A 12,826-nucleotide genomic window follows, 5' to 3' on the forward strand; every position below is an offset into this window, starting at 1 on the left:
AAATGCTGTATCCAGCCTTTATGCACTTACAATGCTACAAGTCAACCTTTACTCTAAATGCTAAAGGCAGTCTTAAAGCTGTTGAATGGAATGCTAGTTGAAAACAAGCATGCGTGCTTGAATTTCACAAGAAAGAGATATTCCGTAACACTACAAATAGATCCATAGCAGTAGACTGGAAAGTCTTCCAAAGGCAGGAACTGATGTTCTTAGTCATTTTTTGACTGGGTATAAGAGCGGAGATTCCTGATGTTACTTTCGAATCACGTTCTCTTTTTTGCTGCAAGTAGGAAATTAAGTCTAAATACTGTGGTTTGGGCCAGACAGCTTTGTGCAGGTTGCTGGCACTGCTCAGGGTGTTGAAAGCTGCGTTTTATTCTTGCACTGCTTACTGAAAACTGTTTACCCGATGTCATCCTCTGCAATAGAAAGGGCTGTCAAATCTTATCTCGAAGATTTAGACGCATGCTTTTTTCGCTGTCATCAGTACCTTTGCTTTTTCCCATGGTCTGCAGCTCTGTCTGTTAGATAATTTAAATAGGAGCGTGTGACTAAGACAGAAATGCATGCACTCTGCACTTCTCACACTCTCTTTGTTGAGCTCACAATTTAAATGTTTCAACTTCTACACCGTCTTTTATTTCTTCTCCCACAGCTTCTCACCTTAACTTGTCTGGGGGTAGGGCAGTTGAACTGGATGTCGCTTTTGGGCATGTTGCACAGAGATGTAGTATTCTGCAAAGATGTGAGCATGTGCTTCCTGCTTGTGAATAGTCCTATTTGATTAAGATCAAAGTGACTGGCTGGGTTGCCCTAAGTAAAATGCCTGCTTCTGATCTGCTGCTGTCACCACTTGGCAAGCCCATCACATGCGGCATGGCTTTGACTCTGGGAGCTGTTCTGAGACCAGTAGTCACCAGACGTTCAGCTGATTGTCTACAGCCAAAATTCAGAAGGCTTGCTTTTTATTTGCCTTGTTTTTCATCAGTTGCGGTGCAACCTCCTGCCTCTTCTATCCCCTCTTCTGTCCCCTATGGAGGAACAAAACAAAGATCCACTTAAAACACTAATTGCAGCCATTATGCTAAACAAAGATGGATCTCTTTTTCTTTTAAACGTACCAACTGGCTTTGCTTTGATGTAAGGTTTTAAAGAATTGTTATTGCATTGATTAAAAATAAATGCAATTATTAGTCACTTGGAGACATTTGAAGGGCACTATGAAAAATGAATGTGTTTGGCTGAACTCAAGACTGCTGATAATCAGCTTCCTTTGGAGTTAATGTTTGTTTGTGATTGAAACAGTTACTGATTCCTGAAATAAAAATCTTTCAAAATGTTATACAATACCTATTTTGTGAGTTCTCGTTAGGCACGTCCACACATTAAAATAATATATAGGATTTGCAAATATCCCTGGAATACTTTGATTCTAGGGGATTGTATTTTCTGAACCAAGTGGAATGTTCAATGACACGCCATGGAGGCTCACTTCCTCCCCATTCTATGTAAGAATATATTCTGATTTTTAGAATGATCTGAATTCAAGAGGCACCTGGATGAGGAGCTGCAAGATATGGTTTAGTGCTTGTGGTAGCAATGGTGATGAGAAGACAGTTGGACTAGATGATCTTAGAGGTCGTTTCCAGCCTTGTGATTCTATGAATTGTGATCAGAAATTAATACAGTGGCCTGAATATCAGTACATCCTCTGTAGTATTGTGCTGATTCAAACGGAAGGAATGAAAAAGGAAGTAGCAGGATCAACAGATTGGAATAGGAAATGCCAGTCAGTCAAAATACGACTGAGGTTTCTGGCTGCCTGTGGTTTCACCACACATCCTGAAGTCAGGGTTCTTTCAGGGCACGTACTATAAACAGCCTTATGTCAGGCATGCAGCTGTAAAACCTTTCAGTACCTCTAACTGTATCAAGCCAGTCATTTTCTGAAGCACAGCTGTTCTTATGACTTACAGCTGACTTTCTGCCTAACCTTTCCTACTGATTGACTTATTCTGTCTTGATGTTTTGGATGAGCTCTTAATTCCGTTTCCATCCAGGGCAAATGGTAGTCATGCCAAGGTAGCATTAAAAACTGACATGGGTGGACAATTCTGCATTATTACTCTGTTGAGATGTGCATCTTCCTTGTCTGAGTTGAAACATTAAAAAAATGAACAAAGGGTTTTGTGTTTTTTTTGTTTGTTCGTTTGTTTTTCCAATGATTGAAGCATTTGTTGCATGTCAGACTGATAGTTCAACATACTTTTATTAGTTATCAAGGGGATGAAAGCTTTTTGGGGAGAGGAGAAATAGCATTTAAAGGTTTATTCATCCAATCTTTCCTTTCTGCAATCTGGTAGGGTTTACAGTTCTTACAGATTTTGACGGGAGCTGTGTGTGTAAAGCAATTGTAAAGTATATGTCACAGATCTTTGCTGAATGACTGCTAAAAGATCAAATGCACTGTTTTGTTGCATTCTTCAGCAAAGCACGTTAGCAAACTCATTTCAGGATTGCAGCTCTTTGCTGTTGTATTGGTCTTTCCATGTTTCCTTTTTGCCACCATATTCTTTCACCCAAAGTAGAACAGATGGTCCAGTGGCTTGGGTTTTACTTTACTTGTCTGTAATGCACCCTGTCTGCTTCAGAAGCTAGACTGAACAGTCTTTGCTGTAATTCTGTGACTTTACTCACTGTTAATCCTAGTCTAAAGGAAACCATTGACGTTGCCAGCAGTGTAACATTCATATGAAGTTGAATTCTACCCAGAGTACATAGTAAGAAACTAGAGCATCTTGGCACAAAAGTTATTGCTTCAGTTACGTTTGTTTTCAGCCTTTTTTCTTTTTGCATCTGTTCTTGTATTTCAGCACCTGCATTGTGTTGCTGACTTCTTCACCAATGTAAAAAAAGCTGTAGAAATTTTATGCTTTCTCCTTGGACCCCAATGGTTTTCTTAGTGCAGTTGGTACTGGCAGAGAGTAAAGCGCGACGTAAATGATTTAAATTCATTTGTCTGTGTATCTCTGTCAAATTGTAATGATGCTTTTTCTGCTCCACCTGTAGCTTCCTGCAGATTTCACAAAGCTGCACCTTACTGACAGTCTCCACCCACAGGTGACCCACGTTTCGTCCAGTCACTCAGGATGTAGCATCACAAGTGATTCGGGAAGCAGCAGCCTTTCTGATATCTACCAGGTAAGACTGGAGTGCACCAGCTGGGAGGTGTTAATGGAGGTGTCAATGCCTGGATCACCATGTATTGTCAATTCTTGTCTGAAGAAGCGTCTCATAGATTTCAAAAGACAAATTTTGATTTGAATCAGCATAATTTCAAGATTTGATCTACTACTTAATAGATATGATGTTGCAAAACTCAGCAGGTAACCTGTTGCACGGTGACATGTATTTCCTTTGTTTGTCACCTTCAATGTAGGGGTAAATAGTGTTTTGCAAGTTTTCAGGATTCAACTTCATGAATTTTGTTTGCATTTTGTGATTTTTTTGGAGAGGAAATGTCCTGAAATGCAGTTTGGAGATCCAGTGCTTCACTTCTGCAGGGCTTTCTGGTGGGACTTAGAGCAACAAAGGAACTCTGGTTCTGATGCCAGCACAGCACCACACCTCACCTTTTCTGAGCATCTGTTTTGCCATTTGCAGAACAACAGCTGTGATTTTTGCTGCCACTTCGATACAACTTTGAGATCTGTGGACAAAAAGTGCCCTGAGCTGGCATTATGGTTAAAAGCCAGATCAGAATTTCAAAATTCTAGATTTAGAATCTTGTATTTTTCTGAATGATGTATCAGTTCTGATATGAATTGGCTTCGAATTCTGAAACATACTTAAAACATTCTCAGTGAGAGGAACCTGACTTGAGGGATGAATCCCATATCTCCACCCTTTGGAAACCTGGTGCTAGGACTGGTGAGATTTCAGGTTGTTGTACTGCTGGGTGGAGGCTCTTGTTGCAACATCCTGTGCTCTTTGTTTGGAGTAGCCTGAGTTTTGAGGCATTTAACGTGAAACAGATCCTAAGGGTGTCTAGGATGTTTGAGATGCACATACTTGTTATATTTATAAGTTAAAACAAAAGTTAGATAAAATAGTTTGAGGAAGTCGAGCTGCTCCTCTTGATATTTTTATCTCTTGCCACGTCCTCTAATAGGAAACCATAGCAATTTCTGAAAAGGTGAATCAAATTTAATTTAAACCAATCTATCGAAAGGCTATACTGTGGAGAAACGTCAGAGAAACACTTCTTGTAGTTGCCAATTTGATACATGACTCCTGTAGTAAGTTTACAAAAATGGAATCATCAGGATAGTAGAGAGAAACTACTGATTTTTTTTTAAAGTATTTACATGGAGAATATTTACTATTATAAGATACAAAAAATAATTTAAAGTCTAATTAAAAAGAGAACACTTAGTCACATGCTTAAAAATATCTTCTGATTTTGTCAATTAATCTTCAGTTAATTCCTCATTTAAAAAATTCTTGGCACAGATTTATTGTAATCTGTATAATCACACAATGTCCGAGAATTTATTAAAATAACCTATGTCCCTGCAGACATCAAGTACTATGAGCATTTATTGTGGAATATTTTATGTTAGAACATGTAGTTTAGCCCTATAGTTTCAAGAACAGCAATAAAAATACATTCATGGCCTTTTCAGACTTTTTTTTTTAATAAATCATGAAGCTGAATCTTTAGATGCTTTCAGCATTGAGCTGAGATCATTTCCTTTTAAATATTAATGCTGTAACTAAATTTGTTTGTCAAATGCTGCACATGAAAGAACTTCTTTTTAAGATAAGAATTATTTACCAAAATAAAACAAGTAATCCTTTGTCTTTGCCTCACCTAAGTCTAAAAATACATTTCAGGTGCCCATCAGGATGGCATTAAACGCTAGAACTTTTATTTTAGGAAATCAGTTCACAGAGGGACTGTAATGTGGCTGCAGAGGAACGTGATGCAGAGTGTTGGTAGCTTGTGTGCAGACTGGTGTTGTCCAAGAACAGTACTTTGCTTTTGCCTTGTGTTAGTTGCAGCTTCTCCTGTTTAGTCATGTATCTCTTCCTATACACTTTTTAAATGCTTCCTATCCCTAACATGTTTATCATCAGCTAATGATCCCGCTTAGGGAGTGTGATTTAAGCCTGTGAATTTGTGGCTTCCCCTCTCTCTCTTGGGAAGGCATTGTTGTGTTGTTGGAGGTCTTTCCTTCGTCAGCCTTTCTTTACCTTATCCTGTCCTTATGCTGGTGGCTTCCTGTTGGCCCTACGTGCCCTCCCATCTGTCCCAAACTCTCCCAGCAGTAAAGGAAGTGGGTAACATCCTTTCCACGACCCTCCCAGGATGCCTGTAGCACTAGGATATTGTCAAGATGTCAGCTTTGTTTTCCCACGAGTCTGATACGGATCCTCTTTGAAGCAAGGTCTGTGTAGGATTTTCATGGCCACTTGCCCTCTTCGCAGTGCTGTTTTAAGAAAATAATTGGACAACCTTAGAGTTGTGTAAGGTTTGTATGTTTGCAGTAGTTAAAATTGATTGCAATGTGTATTATAGTAATTGTATAACACACAATTTCATATTGCAATTAGTTATAGGGGTTGAATTTTCATGGCAGTTCATTGATATTGTAGTGTCAGTATCCTTGGTGTTTTGCACTGTCCTTTTTTTATCCTTTGGTGTTTATACAATAAAAGTAAAAAAAGGAATATTTTTGCTAATAAACATTCTTCGTTTCACTTTTCCTGTGTACTTTTAGCCCTTTGACCTTGATAACGACAATGATTTAAAAAAAAAAAAAGAGTGGGATATTTTTGAATGAGGCTTGTCTGTTGTCTTTATTAACTAGAAATACAGCATAGATGAACCTACTTTTGATCTGTACAATAAGAGTCTTGATTTTTCTCCACTATTTTTCTCTTGCATGTTCACATACTCTGCGTTTTTCTGTTAATGCTGGTCATAGAGGGGCATTCATTTTTCAAAATTGATGAATTTCTTTTTTCTTTTTTCACCTTAAAAGGTGGAACATTTCTCCATTCTCTTCCCCCTTAAGTGTGCATTAAACACAGCACAGCCAGTCACAGGAGAAGATAACCCCACTACATCTAGGGTTGGTTGGACTCACCTTGAATATTGCTTGCAGTTTTGGGACACCTTCTGATAAGCCAGTTTTCTCAAAAACCCAACCAGCCTGGCCACAAACACCTTCAGGATGGTTCTCTTGTGCTGAACTACTCTGTTCTTTCTTTACTAATGTAAAGAGCATTTGTTTGCTGTATGTGCATGCATTGAGCAAGGAAGTAGTTACTCTGCGAGCTGCTTGATGATAAAGAGACAGATTTGTTGAATGAGCACATATCCTCTGGACCTCTTCTCACCTGTTCCTTAACAGATATCCAAATCAGTTGGAGAAGGAGACGTAAAAGCAGTCATCTTCCTTAGCTGTTCATGCTGTCCATCCCTTCTCATGTTATGTTCATGTTACCTCCATGAAAAGTTGAGCTTAATCACTTTCCTCACAGTCAAACAAAACCAACAAGGTTTTCATTCTCCAGTCTGCCAAGTTTGGCCGAATGAGAACAACAGTCTTTTTATTAATGTTTTTCCCTACAAAAATAATTCAAAGAGGCAACGGCTATCTGAGGAAAACTTACTCAGTGCCCATTTACTTTTCATATTTTTGTCTTCGTTTTACTATATTTACTTAATTAACTTTTACCACTTAAATTTAGAACTAACTTTGGTCTTGGGCACAGCAACTTGAAGCAAGCATTTTTGTATTACTTCATTATTAGTCTTAATAGGCACAGCTTAGAAATAGGTGGGTCTCTTCATGCAAGTGAAATAACACTTCGCCTCAAGGCTGAGAATCTCAACCTCCTGAGTTTCTTGTTGGTGATGTGACAAATGAAATCCCAGGCTGTCACTGTTGCATGATTCCTTTGGAAGCTTCAGCAAAATTTTTTGTGACATCTTTTCAACCGTGAAGGAAATTTTCATCGTTACTGGTATTCCGATTTTGGAGAGACATTCTCTTGAATTTAAGCTGCAACCAGCATTTTTCATATATAAATGTAAAAAGAGTGCATGAGAGTAAAGGGCTCAACACGTACCTATGACATTGTACAGTGTTCTGAGGTGTATTTCACCCTTGTTAAAAATGCCTTGGAAATCTTTAAGCCCCACCACTGAGCATAGGATAAACTCTGCAGGATACGCATCTTGTTTTCTGGATTTTCTCTTGTTACAAAGAAGCCCCTATCCCCAATGGAGCTCACTAATTTTCCTTTACTCTTACACAAATGTATGGCTCTGTTTCCATAACTAAGAGTTCCTATGCAGGCACTGCATTTTCTCACTCATGGTGGAGTAAAAAAAGTGGAACTAGATTGAGACGAGGTTCAGTGTGGCAGTTAAGAGGACACTGAACACTTGATGCTATATTTAATGTTATTAAGCCTTAAGCACCTAATTTATTTGGAGCAGATACATGGATGAGTGCTTCTAACATGAAGGCACATCCAATTATTCTACATAACGTAGTGAAACCCACGCAAAACTTTTGCATATATGAACCTGGAAGGTGAATTTGTGGGAAGAGGTTCTTTACTGTTTTCTACAACAAATACGTGTTGCCTACGTGCAAAGGCTGCATATTTGTGTAATAACTACACGATGCTTGAAAAAGTGCATCTTTCTCTTGCATGGTAAAGATGTCTTACATTTTACTGCTACTCTCTGTGGGTTGCTGTATTCAGTTCTGAATTTCAAGGATTTGTACTTTTTGATAACTATTAAACTATCTGAATGATAAAGCAACTGTTCCTGCTTCTGTCAATGGCTCTGGTTGCTACAAGGATTTCATTAGCTCTGTAGGATGTGATCATCCCTCAGGAAATACTTGTATCCTTTAGTTACAGTGTTTGTATTTTCTGAATACAAAGTTGCATTTAATTTGTGTTTGTTATGTTTTGTTTTTAATATGACATCCTTCTTTTTTTCCTTAGGGCTTCTATCTTAAAGCAATAAACTGAAAGTGGGCAGTCAACTTTTTTTAAAAAAAAAAAACAAAACAGGTTTTTTTTTGTACAATATGTGGAATTTTCTAGGATTCCAGAGTACCTCTTATATGTTATGGCTGTGTGACTAAGCTTAATTTTGTATTCAGCTTTCCATCCTGCTTTTGAGAAAGCTTATTCTGAGCAGGTAAGAGTGGCACTCGTTAGTAAAGGGAGGATTTGCAAAACCAACTTGTGAATTAGTCACACCGTCTCTGGAATTGTCACAGCTGGAGACTTATTCTGACAGATCAGTGTCATAAGCTGCAAGTCTACTGACTCATCATGGCTAATTTTTCCACCAGTCTTTTTTTGATGAAATGTGTTTTGTAAGAGTAGTTAGAGCAACTGCTTAAAATGTATCACAGGGAGTGTTGATGTTAAACACAGCAAGACTGCTAATGAAAGCACTGCTAGCAGTATTGCATTTCTGTGATTTCTTTATATGCTGATAACAGCCTCCTTTATCCTGTTCCAGGAATGCTCAGCATTTTTTTTTTTTTTTCTCCTTTTAAAAGCTTTTAAAAGCATAGTAAGAATAACACGAATATTGCCTAGGTGCTGCTGTGATGATTTTCATGTTAGCAGATGATAGTGTGAAAGCTTGCTACAAACGTGTGTTGTTATGTTGTAGGGTTGAAGTGTTTAGGAGCATTGCTGGTTGGTCTGATCCCTCTCCAGCCATGTGCCATCACTTGCAAGGAGGTTGTATGCAATGTCATTAAAGTAACAACAGTCAGCCATGCCTTGTCAGGCATTAAGTATGGAAGAATTCTATTGAAATACAAATACAATTTTACAATTTGTCTTACTTTGTCTGTGTTTAAAGGGCAACCTATTTTTTTTTTTAATTGTAAATCACAGCAATGAAACAGGCTTTGGTATCTGTGCTTGTCCCATGTAGTATTTTTAAAGACATGGAGGCATTTTTTGCATTCATGCAACATCTGAAAAACTTGATTTTGTCAAGCCATAGCTTAAAACTTTCTCAGTAGAAGACTGCATTCATAAATGTCTGAAAATTTAATGTTGGGGCAGGAGCATAAAATGTTCTAAATTAACTTTTTTTGATTTTCTTCTTATCTATTTTTTGTCTATTTTGAGGAACAATTTATTGAGATAAATTGCTTTCAGTTCTCCCAGGACATACTAATTAAATAATGTATGTTGAATCCTGTTTATGTATGACTGATTAAAATATTTTGAAAGCTGTTTAAACATTGTTTTGGGGTTGATTTTGTTTTCAGTCGTTTTAAAAAGAAATAAAAATATATATATATAAAAATCAGTTGAGAGATCAAATAGAATTTATGTCTATATTTTAAGTGTGAAACTGGAGCAGTGACAAGCATATTTGAATATTAAAAAAAAAAAAATGTTTATACTTGAATTTTAGGCTACAGAAAGTGAGGCTGGTGATATGGATCTCAGTGGGTTGCCAGAGACAGCAGTGGATTCTGAGGATGATGATGATGAAGAAGACATTGAAAGGGCATCGGATCCTTTGATGAGTAGAGATATTGTCAGAGATTGCTTGGAGAAAGACCCAATAGACAGGACAGATGATGACATTGGTAAGTATTACAGTGTAGTAAAATACTGTCAAATCTATTTTGACTTCACCACAAAAGTGTACTTTTGAAATGTGAGGATTTTAGTTTTTGGCATTTGTAGTTGGTAAGCTTTGTGTTTATTCTTATTATTAGTTGGTTATTCTTATTATTAGTTGACTCATGCAGAACAGTGAATGAGTACAGCCAAAGGTGCAGAAAATGCACGTGGTATGGGTGCAAACAATCAGTGCTGGCCTTCTATGTTTCAATGTTCAATTTCTAATTGATATCAGGACTGGTTTATGAAGTAAGTATTTTTTGCTTTTATTTATTCAGCATAAGGAGGCATAAGACCTTTCACATAAACGTGAATCTACTAAAACTAATTTGCTATGTTAATGTACAGACTAATATCTTGAAAGCAAAGCAATGCATAACTAGAATTATAATAATTACCATTTCTAATTGAATTTGTTTTACTGGCTCGGGGTTTTGTTTTTTATTTTTTTTTCTTTAATCAAAGTATAACTAAATGATGATTAAGTTTGATTATGAGATAATTAAAGGGGCTAGAACATCTCTCATATGAGCAAAGGCTGAGAGAGCTGGAACTGTTCATCCTGGAGAAAAGAAATCTCAGGGTGTTCTCTTCCACGCACACAGATACCTGAAGTGAGGGTGCAAAGAGGGCAGAACTGAGCTCTTTTCAGTGATACCCAGTGCCAGGACAAGAGGCAGTGGGCACAAAGTGAAACGTAAGGGATTCTGTCTGAACACCAGGCAGCACTTCTGTGCTATGCAGGTGCTGGAGCCCTGGCACAGGCTGCCCAGAGAGGCTGTGGATCCCCTCCTCCTTGGAGATCTCCCAAAGCCACCTGGACACGGGCCTGGGCAGCTGCTATGGGTGGCCCTGCTGCAGCCGGGCTGGGCCTGGTGGACCTGGCAGCCCTGCCAGCCTCAGCCATCATGGGATTATGCATAAATAAAACTTGAGGAAAAAGATGGACTATTTCCAATACGCTTAGATAAAAATAAATGCAAAAACGTCTAGTGTTTAGGGCATACAATCCCTCTCTATTAAGGAGAAAAATGAGCTCTATCTAGCTATGAGCTGTGTGAAAAATCAAAACATGGGAGAAGCTCATCACTGAGAACACAGAAGACAGAACAACACCAATCCTGTTCTATCTAGTCCATCCTAAGGTAGCTTTTGAACATTTCAAGTTACAACCATGTACAAATTACTGTTAAGTCTAGACTGGATGCAGAAGGAATGGACTTATCAAGAAACTTGCCCAATTTTGTGAAATTTCCTTTCTTAATATTTTAATGTGTTTTAGATAGGCCTGTCTTAATTTTAATGGAGTTGTTGGTCTGGCTGAATGGAGAATTAGTTCTTTGGCTGTATTCAGAGCTCTTGATTGCATTACAATTCTTCCACTATGCTGACTTTTACTTTGCAGGGTTTCTATTGATGATATTACCAGCTAGTCTATGCCTACAAAATACTCAGTAATTACAACAGGCCACTGTATATGATTTATTAGTATACAGAAACGATTGTGCAGCATTTTAGCTTAAGTAGCCTTAGGCATCTTTCTGAAGAACCGTCTTTGCTGTGCTTTGTTGTTTTGACATGCATGACTCAGTGGGCTTTTTCTCCTTCAGAACAACTACTGGAATTCATGCATCAGTTGCCTGCTTTTGCCAACATGACAATGTCAGTGAGGAGAGAGCTCTGTGCTGTAATGGTGTTTGCAGTTGTGGAGAGAGCAGGAACTATTGTACTGAACGATGGGGAAGAGGTCAGTGGGTGTAACTTTTGACTCTCCTGTTATACCAGACATCCCAGATTCTACAGTGTTAAGGTCCTGTCAAAAAAAAAAACAACCAACAAATAAAAGTAACATTGAGCAGGTAAAAGCTGCCTCTTCTTGATCTGCTTTAACAAGCTTTTCATAAGTACTTATGCAGTGTTTCTTGTTCAGTAAAAGTCTAAGAAAATGGTCTTCATAACCACGCATTGCTCCTTGCCTCTTAGAGCTGATTTTGGAAGTATATTTCAGTGTTTTAAAGCCTAGTATATACATCTTGTTAATAGAGGCAGAAGAAAGGACTGTTCCTTTGGGGAGGAAAAAAAAAGCCTGGGGATTGTATCTGTATTGTACGATATCACAATGTTAAGTGATTCATTCTTCCAACATTTACTTTGTAGCTGGATTCCTGGTCAGTCATTCTGAATGGCTCTGTGGAAGTGACGTATCCTGATGGAAGAACAGAGATACTGTGCATGGGAAACAGTTTTGGAGTTTCCCCTACCATGGAAAAGGAATATATGAAAGGAGTGATGAGAACCAAAGTGGATGACTGCCAGGTAGAGTGTATAATTGTACAAGCAAAACCACATGCATATAGAAGTAATAAAACGGGGCAGCCAGACACAGCTTTATTTTAAATTGGAGTGTATGTATAAGATTTCCAGTGCATAAGCAGTGCAGTACAGGAGAAATATGGCTCCTGTGTTTGTATGTGCCATCTAGGAAATTGAATTCTCTTCATCCGGATAGGGATTGTTTTGAATGATGAGGTTTATGTGCTTTCTCTAGAGCTTAAGGCCCAGCAACCTGCTACATATATCCATTGCTTCACTTTTCTTTTCCATTGCATATATCCTTGCTTTTCAGTTTCATTCTTTTAGTAGAATGTCAAGGTCCATTACCCGTTAAAAGCTCTTTTACTTCTGTAGATAATAGCCATTCTTCCTCACTGGACTCAGCTACTGAATCTTAGAGGAATGCATCTCTATGTCTTCTGGTTTTAAGAGTAGATATTTTAGTTTCAGCCAGCCTGGCCTTTCAAGGAAAATGTCTTGGCATTTGCTGTAACACAGGCAGTCAGTTGTAAGGTGTGCCTCTTGGAGCATAAAATAACCAGCTCAATCTGGACATGTACTGTTTGTTGACTTAATGTAGGTAAATTAAGAATTTTTGTTGGTTTTGATGGCTAATTAGCTTTCATGAGATGTCCTTTGAAATAGGTGAAAACGTACTAATGGAGTCACCTGGTTTGGGTTGTGCATCTAATTTTGAATAAACACATAAATGGCAGTTTGTTAGAATAACGTTCTGCAACCAATCCAGATTGTAGGAGCTCTGTTTCAGCTCCTGATAACTACTAGAAACAGAAAA

General features: G+C 38.1%; 1 protein-coding gene across 9 annotated transcripts in view; it reads left to right on the forward strand.

Annotated features, from left to right (window-relative positions):
* RAPGEF2 (Rap guanine nucleotide exchange factor 2) overlaps nt 1–12,826 on the forward strand; it is a 172,482-nt gene that overhangs the window by 124,548 nt on the left and 35,108 nt on the right. For 6 of the 9 annotated variants that reach the window (XM_090138461.1, XM_090138456.1, XM_090138458.1 and 3 more), the window contains 4 exons: nt 3,070–3,201; nt 9,482–9,659; nt 11,307–11,443; nt 11,854–12,012. In XM_090138461.1, the coding sequence (XP_089994587.1) occupies nt 3,070–3,201; nt 9,482–9,659; nt 11,307–11,443; nt 11,854–12,012 (606 nt within the window). The remainder of the gene's footprint in view (nt 1–3,069; nt 3,202–9,481; nt 9,660–11,306; nt 11,444–11,853; nt 12,013–12,826) is intronic. The other 3 variants (XM_090138459.1, XM_090138460.1, XM_090138463.1) reach the window with 1 other exon arrangement.

This window comes from Phasianus colchicus, chromosome 4, assembly GCF_987193195.1.
Source record: "Phasianus colchicus chromosome 4, bPhaCol1.hap1.1, whole genome shotgun sequence".
NCBI lineage: Eukaryota > Metazoa > Chordata > Aves > Galliformes > Phasianidae > Phasianus > Phasianus colchicus.